The sequence below is a fragment of the Rhinichthys klamathensis genome, unplaced genomic scaffold (assembly GCF_029890125.1).
Source record: "Rhinichthys klamathensis goyatoka isolate OS25496 unplaced genomic scaffold, OSU_Roscu_1.1 h1tg000134l_1, whole genome shotgun sequence".
Classification (NCBI taxonomy): domain Eukaryota; kingdom Metazoa; phylum Chordata; class Actinopteri; order Cypriniformes; family Leuciscidae; genus Rhinichthys; species Rhinichthys klamathensis.
Window position 1 is genome coordinate 24,043 of NW_026606669.1, and position 19,020 is coordinate 43,062.

Genomic DNA, 19,020 nt, shown 5'->3' on the forward strand with positions numbered 1-19,020 from the left:
CAAATCAGCAACAACATCTGACATTATCTGATATCATAAATGTCATATTCATCATAGTGTTAAAAAAGCGTATTTTTCAGACTAGACGAGCCAATGCGCATGTGCAGTCCTAAGCACGAATCTCAGGTTTCTATGGGAACTGGCGCTTCTAGAGGCAGCTGCGGCGGGATGCATTCCGCCATATGCGTTGCAGTTTCTCCCATTCAGAAGTAATAGGAATTCACTATCTGTGTATATCTATATTCCCAGCTAACAGGGAATATAGATATTTTCTATATATAACATTCTCAGAACTTTAGCTAGCATTTTGGCAAAGTTCTCTCATATTTAGGAGAAAACATTTCTGCCCTACAAAGTCAAAAGACCTTAAAGGGATAGTTCACCCAAAAATGAAAATTCTGTCAGTATTTACTCACCCTCATGTTGTTCCAACCCCGTAAGACTTTCGTTCATCTTCGGAACATGAATTAAGATATTTTTGATGAAATCTGAGAGCTGGATCACTCCTCCATACTAGTCCATAGGCTTCTTCAGAGATTGAAACTTGCCGGCCTCGAAAAGTTATTAAAGACATCGTTAAAATAGTCCAAGTGACTACAGTGGCTCAATCTAAAGTATATCATGCGACGAGAATACTTTTTGTGCGCAAAAACAAACATAAATAACGACAACTATTCATTTCCTTCTTTTTGGGCCTCTAGTCAGTTAAACTAGTGTAATTGCGTAGAGCTACGTCACACGTAGGCTCACTATTGGCCGACGCTGGTCATGTCGGTGATGCGTGTGACGTACAACAACAGAAGCGTACGCTGTTACACTAGTGAACTGACTCGAGGCCCACAGAGAAGGAAATTAATAGTTGAAATAAAGTCGTTATTTTTGCACACAAAAAGTGTTCTCGTCGTTTGATAAACTTAAGATTGAGCCACTGTAGTCACTTGGACTATTTTAACGATGTCTTTTTTAACTTTTCGAGGCCGGCAAGTTCAATCCCTGAAGAAGCCTATGGACTAGTATGGAGGAGTGATCCAGCTCTCAGATTTCATCAAAAATATCTTAATTCGTGTTCCGAAGATGAACGAAGGTCTTATGGGGTTGGAACAACATGAGGCTGAGTAAATACTGACAGAATTTTCATTTTTGGGTGAACTATCCCTTTAACTGAGTGTGGAACTGAGAAAATTTACTTTAAAGATTTTTAGTTGTCCCGCCAAATTAATTATAGGTAGGACACTGAAAATCTGGCAATTAGATGTTTAAGTAATGAAAATTATCTACATAACAAAATTTTGAGGTCAAACTTGACTTTTGACCACTATTTTAAAGTTACTGTACTCTGCCTTTGTATTGTCAGCAAAAAGTGAGAAGTCATGCCAAGGCAAAAGGCAGTAACTTCCACATTATCAATATTTGGTTGCTGATCACCATTAACAAAATCATTATAGTAACACCTGTATAAAATCTAGTGATCATGGCATTTATTTTGTATGATTTACAATTACCTATAGCCTTCTACTTATTGTGCTTTGGTTGCATTCTGGTGGCCCTATTAATACATTAGACATGACAAAATACCTCCATAGCGGTAAAGACTAAAGAGTATCTTCAAGTGGTACCGAGTGGCATACGACTTAAAACGCGTTCAAAATGATCACGATAAAACAGATCCCCGCGCACATTCGACCCGGAGACTGGTTTATAGCGGTCGATCTGAAAGACGCATACTTTCACAGGCGTTTACCGAGATTCGTGTTCGAAGGTGTCACGCTCCGTTCACGAAAAGTAGCCTCTGCAGTGCTTTACCCCTTAGAAACTAGTGTAATTGTAGGGAGCGCGTTCTGGACTACCTAGACGACTAATGCATTTATAGCACAACCTCCTGTGTTCTGCCTGCGTCTTTTCAGTATGCGTTGGTTTCAGCTGTCTGACCTATTATTGTGCGTGCACTTCGCTCGTCCCGCGGATTTATTCTGGTGTTGTGCCGAATTTCGACCCCCGGCAAATTATTACCCCCCAAGCATTGGTAGGTTTAGGATTAGTTGTGGGGGAGGGGGTAGGATTAGGCAATCAGGTACTGACTTCAACGAGGGGGGTAATAATTTGGCAGTGGGTCGAAATTAGGCACAACACCGTAACTCAATATGAGCGTTCCAAAACAAAGCCATGGTGTTACGGTATTCTGCCTTGTTTTCTCATGGGCTTTTGGAAGTTACGGTTAAGATAACCCATTATTTTCTCGAAAAAACAACGGAATTGACTCAAGATACTTATCCACATGATAAAGGAGGTCTTGAATGTGCCAAAAATATCAATAACTCATTTTCGACCAAAAACGAAGTTATACGGTCTTTTGCCTTTGCACAGCAGATTTGTCCAGTAACATTAATAGATTGTGCTTTCAAAGTTATATGATCTTTAATAATGTTCTCAAAACGTTAGCACAAAAGCATTCAAATCTGGACGTTTTGAACATTCAAAGACAATTCAGAAATAACTTATGTTAGCTGGGTACAGACTATACTCTCCAAGCAAGTTTTTCTTTTGAAAGTGAAACTGATTGGTCAAATGCATTATTCAACGGTTTGCAAAAACAGGACTTCTGTATTAATATTATTGTAATATGGTTACTGTCACGGGTGGTGTATGGCAGGAATCACGAGGAGACGAGGAATTCAAATAAACAATAAACTTTACTAAATCAAAACAACAAACAGGTACAGGTAGACAGAGCGGATGCAAACACCAGTTAACATAGACGAGAACCGACCAAGACAGACTGAACAGAAGAAACTAAATACATAGACAAATGAACCATAATGATGTGAAGACAGGTGACACAGATGATGATAACGAGGAACAGGCTGGTAAGTGAGGGAGTGAGTTCAGGTGTGGAGACAAGGAGGATTCTGGGTAGTGTAGTGCAGACAAGGACACACAGGTGCAGACGAGGACTGTGACATTACTCCCCCCTCCCGGTAGGCGTGACCTCACGCCTTAGAACAGGGGTGGGAGGGTGGGCATCCTGGAGTCCGTGACGGGAAGGCGGACCGGGTGCAGGAGGATGGACTCCAGGATGGACCAGGCGGCCATGGCGGAGCAGGACGTGGGCGTGGCCAGGGGGGAGCAGGACGTGGGCGTGGCCAGGGCTGAGCAGACGAACCATTGGGCGTCCAGGGTGGAACTGTCGGACCCTCGGGCATCCAGGGCGGTGGAGACCCTTCGGGCGGCCATGGCGGTGCGGACCCTTCGGGCGGCCATGGTGGTGCGGACCCTTCGGGCGGCCATGGTGGCGAGGACCCTTCGGGTGGCCATGGTGGCGAGGACCCTTCGGGTGGCCATGGTGGCGAGGACCCTTCGGGCGGCCATGGTGGTGCGGACCCTTCGGGCGGCCATGGTGGTGAGGACCCTTCGGGTGGCCATGGTGGCGAGGACCCTTCGGGTGGCCATGGTGGCGAGGACCCTTCGGGTGGCCATGGTGGCGAGGACCTTTCGGGCGGCCATGGCGATGGGGACCCTTCAGGTGGCCATGGCGGAGCCCTATGGCCCCCCCCCCAAAAAAATTCTTGGGGAGAGTGACGGAGTCTGACAATGACTCTAGAATAGAGTCGGGGACAGGCTCTGGAACAGTCTCTGGCTGGGCAAGTGGTGAGGGCTCATTGCTGGACAGGACCAGTGGAGAAGGCTTTGAGCTGGGCAGGACCAGCGGTGGAGAGGGCTTAGTGCTAGACGGAACCAGCGGCGAAGGGGTCTCTGGGCTGGACGGAACCAGCGGCGAAGGGGTCTCTGGGCTGGACGGAACCAGCGGCGAAGGGGTCTCTGGGCTGGACGGGACCAGCGGCGAAGGGGTCTCTGGGCTGGACGGGACCAGCGGCGAAGGGGTCTCTGGGCTGGACGGGACCAGCGGCGAAGGGGTCTCTGGGCTGGACGGGACCAGCGGCGAAGGGGTCTCTGGGCTGGACGGGACCAGCGGCGAAGGGGTCTCTGGGCTGGACGGGACCAGCGGCGAAGGGGTCTCTGGGCTGGACGGGACCAGCGGCGAAGGGGTCTCTGGGCTGGACGGGACCAGCGGCGAAGGGGTCTCTGGGCTGGACGGGACCAGCGGCGAAGGGGTCTCTGGGCTGGACGGGACCAGCGGCGAAGGGGTCTCTGGGCTGGACGGGACCAGCGGCGAAGGGGTCTCTGGGCTGGACGGGACCAGCGGCGAAGGGGTCTCTGGGCTGGACGGGACCAGCGGCGAAGGGGTCTCTGGGCTGGACGGGACCAGCGGCGAAGGGGTCTCTGGGCTGGACGGGACCAGCGGCGAAGGGGTCTCTGGGCTGGACGGGACCAGCGGCGAAGGAAGCTCAGGGCTGGACGGGACCAGCGGCGAAGGAAGCTCAGGGCTGGACGGGACCAGCGGCGAAGGAAGCTCAGGGCTGGACGGGACCAGCGGCGAAGGAAGCTCAGGGCTGGACGGGACCAGCGGCGAAGGAAGCTCAGGGCTGGACGGGACCAGCGGCGAAGGAAGCTCAGGGCTGGGTTCATGGGCTGTAATGCATGTGTGTGCTGCCCACACACACAAAACAGCCATGGATCCCACAAGGAGCACTGCGTCCTCCAGAGCTGGCTGGACGGTCTCTGGCTGGACGGTCTCTGGCTGGACGGTCTCTGGCTGGACGGTCTCTGGCTGGACGGTCTCTGGCTGGACGGTCCCTGGCTGGACGGTCCCTGGCGCAGGACCGTGGAGGATGTGAAGCTCTGGCTGAACGTGGTGAGGTGAAGCTCTGGGCTGGACGGGACCAGCGATGAAGGCTCGGCTGGGCAGATGACAGGAACTGGCTCAGATATTTCTGGATCAGCTGGTGTTACTGTGAGGGAAGAACCACGAACCCACAGAGCTCTGTCCATAAATTCAGCAAAAGAAAGATTTAAGTCTTCTAGCAGCAGTATCTGGGTTAGTGGATCATCCAGTCCTCTCCAGAACCGCTGCTTTAAGAACTCCTCCTCCCAGTAAACGTCCTGATGCAGATGCAGGTAGACTGCAACAAATTCCTCCAGAGAACTCCCATTCTGATTAAATAGAAAAGCCTCCATAGCGTCCTCCATATTTTGGTCGGTTCTTCTGTCACGGGTGGTGTATGGCAGGAATCACGAGGAGACGAGGAATTCAAATAAACAATAAACTTTACTAAATCAAAACAACAAACAGGTACAGGTAGACAGAGCGGATGCAAACACCAGTTAACATAGACGAGAACCGACCAAGACAGACTGAACAGAAGAAACTAAATACATAGACAAATGAACCATAATGATGTGAAGACAGGTGACACAGATGATGATAACGAGGAACAGGCTGGTAAGTGAGGGAGTGAGTTCAGGTGTGGAGACAAGGAGGATTCTGGGTAGTGTAGTGCAGACAAGGACACACAGGTGCAGACGAGGACTGTGACATTACTCCCCCCTCCCGGTAGGCGTGACCTCACGCCTTAGAACAGGGGTGGGAGGGTGGGCATCCTGGAGTCCGTGACGGGAAGGCGGACCGGGTGCAGGAGGATGGACTCCAGGATGGACCAGGCGGCCATGGCGGAGCAGGACGTGGGCGTGGCCAGGGGGGAGCAGGACGTGGGCGTGGCCAGGGCTGAGCAGACGAACCATTGGGCGTCCAGGGTGGAACTGTCGGACCCTCGGGCATCCAGGGCGGTGGAGACCCTTCGGGCGGCCATGGCGGTGCGGACCCTTCGGGCGGCCATGGTGGCGAGGACCCTTCGGGTGGCCATGGTGGCGAGGACCCTTCGGGTGGCCATGGTGGCGAGGACCCTTCGGGCGGCCATGGTGGTGCGGACCCTTCGGGCGGCCATGGTGGTGAGGACCCTTCGGGTGGCCATGGTGGCGAGGACCCTTCGGGTGGCCATGGTGGCGAGGACCCTTCGGGTGGCCATGGTGGCGAGGACCTTTCGGGCGGCCATGGCGATGGGGACCCTTCAGGTGGCCATGGCGGAGCCCTATGGCCCCCCCCCCCAAAAAAAATTCTTGGGGAGAGTGACGGAGTCTGACAATGACTCTAGAATAGAGTCGGGGACAGGCTCTGGAACAGTCTCTGGCTGGGCAAGTGGTGAGGGCTCATTGCTGGACAGGACCAGTGGAGAAGGCTTTGAGCTGGGCAGGACCAGCGGTGGAGAGGGCTTAGTGCTAGACGGAACCAGCGGCGAAGGGGTCTCTGGGCTGGACGGAACCAGCGGCGAAGGGGTCTCTGGGCTGGACGGAACCAGCGGCGAAGGGGTCTCTGGGCTGGACGGGACCAGCGGCGAAGGGGTCTCTGGGCTGGACGGGACCAGCGGCGAAGGGGTCTCTGGGCTGGACGGGACCAGCGGCGAAGGGGTCTCTGGGCTGGACGGGACCAGCGGCGAAGGGGTCTCTGGGCTGGACGGGACCAGCGGCGAAGGGGTCTCTGGGCTGGACGGGACCAGCGGCGAAGGGGTCTCTGGGCTGGACGGGACCAGCGGCGAAGGGGTCTCTGGGCTGGACGGGACCAGCGGCGAAGGGGTCTCTGGGCTGGACGGGACCAGCGGCGAAGGGGTCTCTGGGCTGGACGGGACCAGCGGCGAAGGGGTCTCTGGGCTGGACGGGACCAGCGGCGAAGGGGTCTCTGGGCTGGACGGGACCAGCGGCGAAGGGGTCTCTGGGCTGGACGGGACCAGCGGCGAAGGGGTCTCTGGGCTGGACGGGACCAGCGGCGAAGGAAGCTCAGGGCTGGACGGGACCAGCGGCGAAGGAAGCTCAGGGCTGGACGGGACCAGCGGCGAAGGAAGCTCAGGGCTGGACGGGACCAGCGGCGAAGGAAGCTCAGGGCTGGACGGGACCAGCGGCGAAGGAAGCTCAGGGCTGGACGGGACCAGCGGCGAAGGAAGCTCAGGGCTGGGTTCATGGGCTGTAATGCATGTGTGTGCTGCCCACACACACAAAACAGCCATGGATCCCACAAGGAGCACTGCGTCCTCCAGAGCTGGCTGGACGGTCTCTGGCTGGACGGTCTCTGGCTGGACGGTCTCTGGCTGGACGGTCTCTGGCTGGACGGTCTCTGGCTGGACGGTCCCTGGCTGGACGGTCCCTGGCGCAGGACCGTGGAGGATGTGAAGCTCTGGCTGAACGTGGTGAGGTGAAGCTCTGGGCTGGACGGGACCAGCGATGAAGGCTCGGCTGGGCAGATGACAGGAACTGGCTCAGATATTTCTGGATCAGCTGGTGTTACTGTGAGGGAAGAACCACGAACCCACAGAGCTCTGTCCATAAATTCAGCAAAAGAAAGATTTAAGTCTTCTAGCAGCAGTATCTGGGTTAGTGGATCATCCAGTCCTCTCCAGAACCGCTGCTTTAAGAACTCCTCCTCCCAGTAAACGTCCTGATGCAGATGCAGGTAGACTGCAACAAATTCCTCCAGAGAACTCCCATTCTGATTAAATAGAAAAGCCTCCATAGCGTCCTCCATATTTTGGTCGGTTCTTCTGTCACGGGTGGTGTATGGCAGGAATCACGAGGAGACGAGGAATTCAAATAAACAATAAACTTTACTAAATCAAAACAACAAACAGGTACAGGTAGACAGAGCGGATGCAAACACCAGTTAACATAGACGAGAACCGACCAAGACAGACTGAACAGAAGAAACTAAATACAGAGACAAATGAACCATAATGATGTGAAGACAGGTGACACAGATGATGATAACGAGGAACAGGCTGGTAAGTGAGGGAGTGAGTTCAGGGATGGAGACAAGGAGGATTCTGGGTAGTGTAGTGCAGACAAGGACAGACAGGTGCAGACGAGGACTGTGACAGTTACAGTGTTCGTCTTGTTGCCAGGCCAGTTGTTTCGTACATTGTTACAGGTACGGTCACATTTACTGTTGCTTGGCAAATTTAGCAGCATGATCCTGCTTTATCAGAGGCTGTAGAATCAGGACCGCATTTCTAAGACCCTAGTTTTTTTTTTGTATGCATTAGCAGTTTGTTCTATTTTATAGCATTGCCATTTACTATTCAATTCTGTATTTGTATCATTCATTTTCAATAATTATTTTTTGTTTTATTTCCATTTAATTCATATATTCGCCTAACTAAACATAAACATATTTTTTTTAACCTAATTTGTTTCAAATGAGCCCCTATATTCTGCTTTTAAATTCTTGGCAGAAAATAAGTAACTATTTCTGTGTATATGCTTACGTGACTTCATTAACCACTTCTTGTCTGGTGTGCAACTGGCTTAACAAAGTGCTGTAAACGCTAAATTATTTTGTGCAACAATGTGTTAATGATGACATAATATGATTTTGAATATGAAGTTCACTAAATCACTTTCCTGGATTGTATTCGTCTGGTTTATCATCTCCTCTGGCTTTCGCCCTGTGATTTTAACTCATCAATACACGGCGGAGGAACTGTTTGAACTGCGCTTTCGCCTCTGCGAGCCACATCCTGTTTTACACTTTCATCGGGACATTGCTTATCATCCACGACGTAAATACATTCATCGGGGGTCCCGACGAGGTTACGTATCTGATACTTCAAGAACTATACCGTCTTTCTGGTCTTCCAACCCCCGTCCATCAAAGAAATATCCACGGCCAACGGACCATAGTGTGTTAGCAAGGCTACCTAGATCAGCTGACACAAAAGCGGGTAAGAATGATCTTACTTTTGGATTATGGAATATTCGATCGCTGTCAAACAAAGGTCCTCTTGTGCATGATCTGCTCTCGGATCGTAAGTTTGACTTTCTTTGCCTAACTGAGACGTGGCAACAAAGTAATGACTTCTCTCAACTTAATCATTCTACTCCCCCGGGCTATGTTTACATCTGCAAACCCCGTGCATCGGGCCGTGGTGGGGGTTTAGCAATATTACACAATGATAAATGGAAAGTCTCAGAAATACCCATGCCTGAATACACCTCATTTGAATCTACTACATTGCAAATTACTGGGTCAATTCCTACGATTCTTGCTACTGTGTATCGCCCCCCTAAGACCAACTCTGTTTTTCTACATGAACTTTCTGTGTTTTTAACTTTTCTTTCTTCACTGTCTCCTAATGTGATCCTGCTTGGGGACTTCAATATTCATATTGATAATACTGGTAGTGTATCCACAAGGGATTTTTTATCATGTCTTGATGGCTTTGGTTTACATCAATTTATCAATTCACCTACCCATGTAAAAGGTCATACCCTGGATCTTGTGTGTTGTTCAGGTCTAACTCCTCATAATTGTACTACTTCTGATCTGTCCATATCCGATCATATGTTGGTGTCGTTTAATGTTCAGTTACCTGTTTTTAAGCACAATCAATGCCGTTCTATCTCATTCCGGAACATAAAAAACATTGATGTTACGATCTTTGCTGAATCATTTTCCAACCTTTGTAGTAATGTTCACTATTCCACCCCAGACGACCTGATTTTACATTACAATAATGGATTGCAAACTATCTTAGATGTTTGTGCTCCATTAAAAACCAGGTCGGTTTCATTTGTTAAGTCTGCTCCTTGGTTTACTCCAGAACTACGCATATTAAAAGTTAAAGGTCGACGCCTGGAGCGATTATATGTTAAGACTGGACTTGTGGTGCATAAAGAACTGTATTCTGAGCATATGAAAAATTATAAGGTTGCCCTTACTACAGCTAAAACTGATTACTTTGCCAGTGTGATTAGTTCTGGCGAAGGGAATTCAAGAACTCTCTTTTCTGTGTTAAATAATATTTTAAAACCACCTGATTCTTTTCCCTCACATCTTTACTCTGCTGATCTCTGTGAAAGTTTTATGTCGTTTTTCATAAGGAAAATTGAAAACATTCATCAACAAATGTCTGTGACAAAGTTAGACAGCTGTCAATTTAACCCTTGCTCTGATCAACCTCCTAATTTTATGCTTACCTCTTTTGAACTACCAACCATCGAGGAAGTAAGTACTATTATTAATAAGAGTAAATCTACCACATGTCAGTTGGACCCTATTCCAACGTACCTGGTTAAATCCTGCCTGTCTTCTCTATCTCCTTTAATTATGGAAATTATACATTCTTCACTTACTTCTGGAATTGTGCCATCTCAACTGAAAACTGCTGTGATAATTCCTTTACTTAAAAAACCGGGGGCTGATTCAAGTAACTTTGATAATTTTCGCCCCATCTCAACTCTTCCTTTCCTTTCTAAAATTTTGGAAAGGTGTGTTGCAGCTCAAGTCCAGAGTCATCTGTCTCACAATGGTCTGTACGAGCAATTTCAATCTGGGTTTCGACCTTACCATAGTGTTGAGACTGCTTTAGTTAAGATCTCTAATGACCTATTGTTAGCTGCTGACTCTGGACTTTTATCTATCTTAATCTTACTTGATCTAAGTGCAGCATTTGATACTGTATCACACAGAATCATGTTGCACAGATTGGAGACTATTGGAATTACTGGCACCCCTTTGACTTGGTTTCAATCATATTTTTCGGACCGTACTCAATTTGTTCAGCTGAAGCAGTTCTGCTCAAAGACTTCGCATGTCAAAACAGGTGTCCCGCAGGGCTCAGTATTGGGTCCTCTTTTATTTATAATTTATCTTTTACCCCTTGGTAATATTTTTAGGAAATTTGGCATTCAATTCCACCTATATGCCGACGACACCCAAATTTATCTGTCCTCTAAACCTTCCGCTAATTTTCCTCCATCGGTCCTCTCAGACTGTTTGGCTGAGATTAAAGAATGGTTTTCTTTAAATTTTCTTAAACTTAACCCCAGTAAAACTGAAATTCTTCTAGTTGGCTTAAAAAACAATCTGTCTAAATCTTCATGCTCATCTGTGAAAATTGACGATCTACCGGTCTCTATATCTAGACAAGTTAAAAGTCTGGGGGTCATTTTGGACAGTACTCTTTCATTTGAAGCACATATAAACAGTCTCATCCGCTCTGCTTATTTTCATATACGCAACATCAATCGACTTCGTCCGGCTCTTTCAGTAAAGAGCACGTCAATTCTAGTCCATGCTCTAGTTACGTCCCGTCTTGATTTTTGCAACAGTCTTTATTATGGATTGCCTTCTAAGGTACTCAATAAACTTCAGTTAGTACAAAATTCGGCTGCCCGCATCATCAGCAGAACTCCCCTTTCTGAACACATTACTCCCATACTAAAACACTTGCACTGGCTCCCGGTAAAATATCGTATTGATTTCAAAATTCTTCTTCTTATTTTTAAAGCACTCAATAACCTTGCTCCTTCATATTTATTGGACCTTCTTAATATCTATACTCCATCTCGGACTTTAAGATCGTCTTCTTCGCTCACTCTTGTTCTCCCTAGAACCCGCACTACTTCTATGGGGTCCCGGGCTTTTAGCTTTGCTGCTCCTTATTTATGGAACCTGCTGCCACAGGATGTGCGAAACAGTGAAAGTATTCATGTTTTTAAATCTCGCCTTAAGACCCATCTTTTCCGGCAGGCTTTTATGTGATTATTTTTATTTTTATTTTTTATTTTACTTGTATCTAAGGTTGTAATAATGAGTATTTGATTATTGTTGATTTGTTTTATTGTGTTTGTAAGGTGTCCTTGAGTGTCATGTAAGGCGCCTATAAATAAAATGTATTATTATTATTATTATTATTATTATTTTGCAACATCAAGCCGCATAAATTATCTGAAACTACTGAAATGAACTAAAATAACAAGGCAACACCGGAAACATTACACATTAAAGTTCAAAATGGCCGTCCTACTCTTGCGTTACAACAAAAAAAGGAACAAATTAAAAACGGAATAAAATCCATGGGTATAGTCTTTGCACTTCTTTGTTTTAGGAATTAGGTCTCCTCTGATGGAGTAGAATGGACTACACTGGATGCAAGCGACGCAACACGACTGAAGACAGTAGAAACCATCATAATTAGTGGTGCTGTCTACACTGGATGTGGGCTTTTATTACACCTTTATTAAAATGACTGTCTTTTTTTTGCAGAAGCAATTATTCAGGTAAGATTATAAAATAATGTTAACTTAAGTCAATATTAGATGTCCATGTTTTTATTTATTCGACGAGTAGCCGTGTAATAAGCATTAGTCAGCCATTCATCATCCAGCATTCGTGTTTTGTCGTGGTTTATTTTGTGGTAATGGCTGGCTCAATGTGTATATCCAATTGATGCTCCATGCTTGCCATAGTTGTTGCCCTATATTTTGAGATTTGAAAACAAATGTAGGAATACTTTCATGATCGATCATTGCTGTCATTTTCAAATACTTGGGTGGCTTTGCTCATCCCTACTTGTAGAATAAAATTATAATAAAAAAATCAAAAATTGAAAGTTTCATGCAAGACCTACCTTTCCAGCTCAGTGCTCTATACCCCCAACAAAACCAAGAATGATTTACACATGCTACATATTAATAGTGTTATTCAATAATTTATCTATCATGCTTCTTAGAGTAAATGGAAACAGCCTGGAAGGACTTTTTCCTCCCTCTCACAATATTTGTGGTCAAACATGTTTCTTCACAAGTCATTCGGAAAGTTTTGTAGCGTAAAATGGCAAAAACAACATTGAAATTTGTTTAGAGAATGAATGGTGCATGACTGTAAACTGAATTAATTTGACAAATATTCACACAGATAACGCACAGTCACCACAGCGTCCAAGTGTCATGTCAGGAATTTATGTCAGTGTCCTCTTTTTGGGTGAAGGTTTTTCTGACACCTGGCTTACCGGCTAGAATGCCAAAGTAGCTTATTTCAATTTGCTCCTGCCTCCTGTTCTGGCCTTTGTCAGATAGTGTTTCAGCACAGTGAAATGACTGTGGACATGGTATTCTTTTACACTACGAAGAGCATGAAATTGGTATTAGTGTGATGGTAATGGTTGCTTTTCCCTCACTTGTTCTCCTCTCTCTCAGTAAACTGCCTGTTAATTGTGTTTGCCATTAAAAGATCCCTCACCGGTGCCTGCCTTCAGCTCCTCGAGTGTGGTGGGGTGATTTGACTGGCAGGCGTGAAGGTGCCGTGTATTTGAAATGAAGGTTGCTCCCGAATCAAATGATGATGGTCCCCATCATGGCTCTCATTTCACACTTTACTGTTTCAGTCGGACCCCTCTTTATTGGCCCCGCTGCACTGGCGTTCTAATCAGTGTTGTCACAGACGGCTTTGAAGGACCTTGGCTTGAATATGCTTTGTAGTTCATATCAATGATTTAAAATGCTGTCATGTTTGTGGAACACAACTGCGTGATTATCTTTGCTTTTTCTTCATCCATGCTATAAAACTAGGAAACACTTTTTATGAAGAGTAACGTATTAAGTTACTTTTCCATTACATCTAACTGAATGAGAGTGGAGTTGCTTTGGAGATGTTCAGCTTTTATACTGCATGCCATGATATATAGGGTATATCACGTATAAAAAAAAATGCCATAACTATATTTACACAAAACTCACATGGAACAATGTACAATGTCGCTATCAAAGGACAACTTTTTGTAAATTATAAGTTACTTTACTAATAATATTCTGATCAATAATCGGTAACCCTTTATTTTACAGTGTCCCTGATAGACATTTTATATGTACAGTAGTTACTGTAGTAATAACAGTCAATTATGCATAGTTTCATGCAACTAACCCTAAACCAAACCTTAACCCTAACCCTAATTAGATAGTAAGTACATATAGTTAATTACTATTACTTAGTACTTAATTGTATAATTGCTCTGCAACAAGGACACCTTGAACACAATAAATGTAACTCAATAATCTAATGAAAATAATGATCTGATTATTTAACATGCATCAATTGTAATAGCATAATAACATAGAATGGTGCAATATTAATTGCATTCCAGAGACAGCAACTTGGAGTGTGTAGAACCATTACAGCAGTTATATGTTTACTTTAGCCTAAATTGATTTTTTTTTTGTTTACACATCATACCATAATGATCTTGCATTGATTGGTCCTTAAAACTTATAACGATTTTCTTTATATATAACTTTTCTTCAGAGTATCCTCGCCTTGAACCCACGGGTGAAGACTTACGCAAATCTCCATTCCACTGCTTCTAAGAAGAATGAGAAGAAGCACTGGAAGAGAAACCCAGAGAGGAGCTGTGATGTGAGTATTGTTAAAATAAAAAAATAAATTAAAAGATAATCTCTTCTCATGGGCTGGCTGAAATAACTCACTTTTCCAAAACTCACATATACTGCTGCCTTTGAGTTTTACATTAAATATAAACAGCCAATGGGAAGAAAAGCCCTTGTCATGGCATTCCGAACTTGCATGTCTTTCATTGTTTGTGAAATGTTTACATGCTGATGTGTGTCAATGCGTTATGGTTATAAAGTACTTCTGAAAATTAGAGGTTAAAGAAAAATAACTATAAGCCATCGATATGTTAGGGCAGGTTCTCTGAATCTCCTGGAAGCTGTAGCCCTCAAATCCTCTTCTGTGAGCATACTTCGTCCCAGTTTACCGATGATAATGAGTACTCTGTGATGCAGTTTATGGTGTGGTGATTCAATGATCATGTCGGTGATGGCTGTGATGATATTACTCTGATGAGCAGTAATAGGGCCGAAGATTATAATTCTATAATTAGTTCCAGCAGCCTAGTTTGTCCAATTATTGTAGAGATTTAAATTTTGACTCTTTTTGCCCTTTTGCTTACAATTTGTCAGTAAGTAATTATTTAGCACTCATCAGAAAACTGCAGCAAAAGCCTAAAGGAGACATTATGAAAATGCATCATAAGCAGATGCCCCCCTCCCCCCAAATCCCCCAAGTGGATTAAAAATTCCAAATTTCCTCTCAATTATTATCATATCCTGTAAGTCCTGTGAGTCGAGGCTCATAAGCATATTCAAATGTTCATTTTAAATGCTTTTTCACCATGTGGCGACTGTGTTGATGAAATACCAAATCTTGTTTCCAGAGCTTGCATATTAATTAGCTGTTAAATTATACTACCAATTCCCAGCACTAAGCATTTTGTCTAATTAATAATAATAAAGCCCCCAAGATGTTGGATTAGACTAATCCTTTGCAGGGGAAAATGCTACACATAATTTCAAGAGAAAATGTCAATGGTTATCCCAGTCCCAACAATGCCTCAGTGTAATTGGAAATGTAATTATGTTTCATTTTACCACACAGATGAGATTTAATACCACACAGAAGCTTTGAGATTAGTCTCCCGTGACACAGGGTTGACCAAGGTCAAGTATTTTTGCATTTGGAATGACAACACAAAAACACATTGTTGAAGTTGCTGACAACAGATACTTCTCATTCTTCATCATACTAATATGATGATATGGTTGTTTGATCTGTTGACTAGATTACACATCTAAGAGGAGACAGTTACATGTATCTTTACGTATTATGTCCATATTTGAGAGGAACAATTTATGTTTTTTTCTTCTATGTCCATCCTCTCTACTGTTATTTTTCGTTGAACATTTTAATCTTTCTAATCATGGTTTCCATGTTTCTTTGCTAATAGTCTGTTATTCTGTGACTTCTTGCTGACTATTGATGGGTGATATATTGTTTTTATATCAAGGTAAATATCGATAACAGTACTGATACCTCTATTAAATCAACAGTTTTGATACTTGATCTGAAAAAAGTGCAAAAAGTACTTCAAAATTGATCCACCCATCTCTATTGCTGACATGCAGTTGTATTATGGGCTGTTAACATATGTTATGCTCGTGATGGAGCAGTGTTGGATCGATCGTGAAGGGAGTGAAAACATTCAACTTCAGCTTCAACTTTTAAAAAACACGCGCCTCTCTCCAGGCAAAACCACACAACTACGCCTCTCTACACTGCTCAAATATTCTGATATCAAGTCAAAATTATATATAGATGTTTGCACGTGGTGAGGTTATTCTGTGAAATCTTTTTAGTGGTATCAATAATACCAGCAAATCCTTCTCGTGCCAATCAAGGCATCACATTGAGGCACCATTTGAAAAATGTAAAGTGAGCAATGTAAAACAGACTGTACTCTGGATTTATCTCTTCTGAATCTGTATCTTGGCAGAGGTTTCTGCAACACAAGGTGGCCAGTGGAAGAAACGAATCCAGTGGAGATGAGGTTCATAAAATAACTATTTCAGAATATCAGATGGCTCACTGGATTGGTTTCTTATTCACCACCCATCTGTGTTATAATAAAATGTAGTAACTCTCTCTCATGGCATAAATTAACTTAGTCTGTGAAATCGGGTTAGCCTCAATCTCAATCGTGTTGTGATTTTATTTTCTTGGCGCCTCAGCCGTATATATGTGCGGGGGAATTTTCTGGCTGCTCATCCTTTTGAATTTCATTAAATAGCTTAAGTCAGTTGTCACAATGGCTTCTGTGAAACTGTATTAGCTTATGGAATAAAGAAAACAGCTTAAGCAGCTTGAACTTTGCTTCCTAAAAAGGGAGGGGTGGGGGAATCCTCTTTAATGTTTCACTGATAATGTCAGCCATGTCATGTTATAGTGTTAAATGGCACCAATTAATCCTTCCGTTTTAAAGTAGAAACTCATAAATCTTTAAAAGCAGGATAATCTCTGAACAGTCTACTCAACGGCGTAATCCTACAGTGTGGTCATATTTATGTAATATAATCAGTATATTTGTCATGTTTTATAAATAAGTAATAATTCAGGGTGCAAATTACAAGGAGATTTTGGTCTGGCCCTCTATTTAATTAAGTCAAATGAAGTCAAAACAAAAGGTTGATCTTAAAACACTAGACAGTTTTAATTATTCATATATTATATTAGTGACATTTCAGAGCCAGAATGCTTATTTTAAACTGCCGCAAAACAGATAGAAGCTTGTGCGCTTTCTCAAAACATTAATATGTTATCATGGTAACACTTTATAATAAAGTTTCATTTGTTAAAATTAGTTGACTTCATTATTTAACATGAACTAGCCACGAATATTGCTGTTGTTGTAGATTATTGCTGCTCCTGCTGCTGCAGATCAAGTACAGGAACTTGCCACTGCCAATACAAACACCGATACGCTGCTGTAGCATGCAAGACATACTGCTGCTGCACAAATAGCATATATAAAATTACCCGGAGCATATTTATACATGTGGAGCTGGGGAAGATGGAGGGTTTCAGAGGAACTCTGAAATGGCACTGCAAACTCCTACAGCAAACTCTAACAAGCTATTTAAATGTTGAGCAGCAAGCTCATTGGCTGCAGATGCGACATGAAGTTCATGAACCAATCAGCTTGTGCCATGTAGTAAACGATGTCTTTTTCACGCTATCATTTTCACGCCCTGCGCCACATTGTTTAAATAGCAAATGCATTTTCACCCAGTTGTGCGCCCATGGGTGCTGGTCTGAAAAAGAGTGTTCAGTCGCAATATTTTTTTTTGTTATTTAAATAGCGCATTAGTAATGTGCGCCTATAGGAGGGTCCACAACGCGTGTACACTCTGCTTATTAAACACGCAGGGAAGTGTAGCAGCACACAAACATGCCAAATATTCAAAATGAAAGGATTACAATGTAAACCATTAATATTGTGTACATAAAGATATGGTGGAATCCGGCTTGTCCAGTATATGGTCTGCTCGCACACGAGCAGATCCATTTGCTCTCTGGAGACGCGTTCAGTCTTTCCACTATCAAATTCCGTCATGTAAATAGTGAATCCGCCATGGTGCGAGCGCAACTGGCATTTAAAAGGAATGGGAGATGAGACTCTGATTGGTTTATTGCCCGTAAAGCCCAAAACACACCCTTACTCATTAAGAGAATCGAGACAACCCTTTTAGACCATGCGCCGGCCATTTTTCCCGTCATTAAACTAGCAAAAGTGGATTTGGACACGCCCTAATTGCACATCATTAAAATAGGGCCCCTAGAGTTATTTTAGCTATTCTACCCAAAAATAAAATTCTCATTTGCTCACCCTCATATCGTTCCAAGTTCCAAAACGGTATGATTTTCTTTCTTCTGTGGAAGTGTTTTTCTTCAATGGTCTCAAGCAGTTTAATTCAAAATACCCAGAATATCTTCTATTGTGTTCTACAGAAAAAAAGTAAGTCATACAGATTTTGTAATGATTTTTTAAAATCTTTAATTTATGTTAACCTAAACAAAGAGTAAAACAATCATAAATCGATATTTATTGTATGAAAAGTGTTTATTCGCAGATGTCCCACATTCATAAAAAGTTAGCTATGAAATTAGCCTTAGCATTACAAAAGTGCTCTTGAAAAGTACATAGTACATAGTTAGAGTTACTTTAATAATGTCAACCTCAATGTAATAAATTCACTGTATATTTGACACACTGACATGAATGTAGACATTTTTGTGTTCAAAACGCTTTGTCCCTATTCCCAACAATGTCTCTGTGTGTTTTTCACTCCCACAGTCTTGTGTGAATTTGGAGAACAACTTCGATGACATCAAGCACACGACTTTGAGCGAGCGTGGGGCACTTCGGGAAGCGCTGAGGTAAGCAGGTCTCCATGGCAACAGTCACGGTCAATGCAAAGAGAAGTTTCGGGTGGGCAGCCGAAGGAACGTGTGTGCATGTGTGTGCCGTTTCGCGGGGTGAGGACGAGTATAGCGTCGTAAGTCATTCTTCATTATTGAGGGAATAGAGGGGTGTACATGCAGCAGCACTTGGCTCTGCTTTTCTCAGGGATTAATTTGTCGGAGGGAAGCCTCCCTCTGGGCTCTGCCTTGACTCTTCAACCCTGCAGTAGATGCTAAGGCTCAGTGCACAGTGAAAAATGTAAATGTTTAATTTGTTAGTTGAAAATGCTTTTGGGGATCCCAAGACAACATCCGAATACTTGATCCTGAGGACCTCAGATGCAGCTTTCAGTTTGCAGTCTTAAAAACAATGCAAATGATAAAGATTTAAGCCTTATAAATAATCTTGATCTAAAATATATTAAGTATGACATTAATTTTTGCACCCATGTTAACAGGTTGCAGCAAAATAGCACGTAGCATGCTGT

At 44.1% G+C, this 19,020-nt stretch overlaps 1 protein-coding gene across 2 annotated transcripts in view; it reads left to right on the forward strand.

The window, feature by feature from the left end:
* Nucleotides 1-19,020, forward strand: part of dpydb (dihydropyrimidine dehydrogenase b) — a 162,307-nt gene that overhangs the window by 10,952 nt on the left and 132,335 nt on the right. Inside the window, exons 2-3 of one of the 2 annotated variants that reach the window (XM_056256973.1) lie at nt 14,021-14,131; nt 18,426-18,508. In XM_056256973.1, coding sequence (XP_056112948.1) covers nt 14,021-14,131; nt 18,426-18,508 — 194 coding nt within the window. Of the gene's footprint in view, nt 1-14,020; nt 14,132-18,014; nt 18,086-18,425; nt 18,509-19,020 lie in introns of those variants that run through there. The other variant, XM_056256974.1, reaches the window with a different exon arrangement.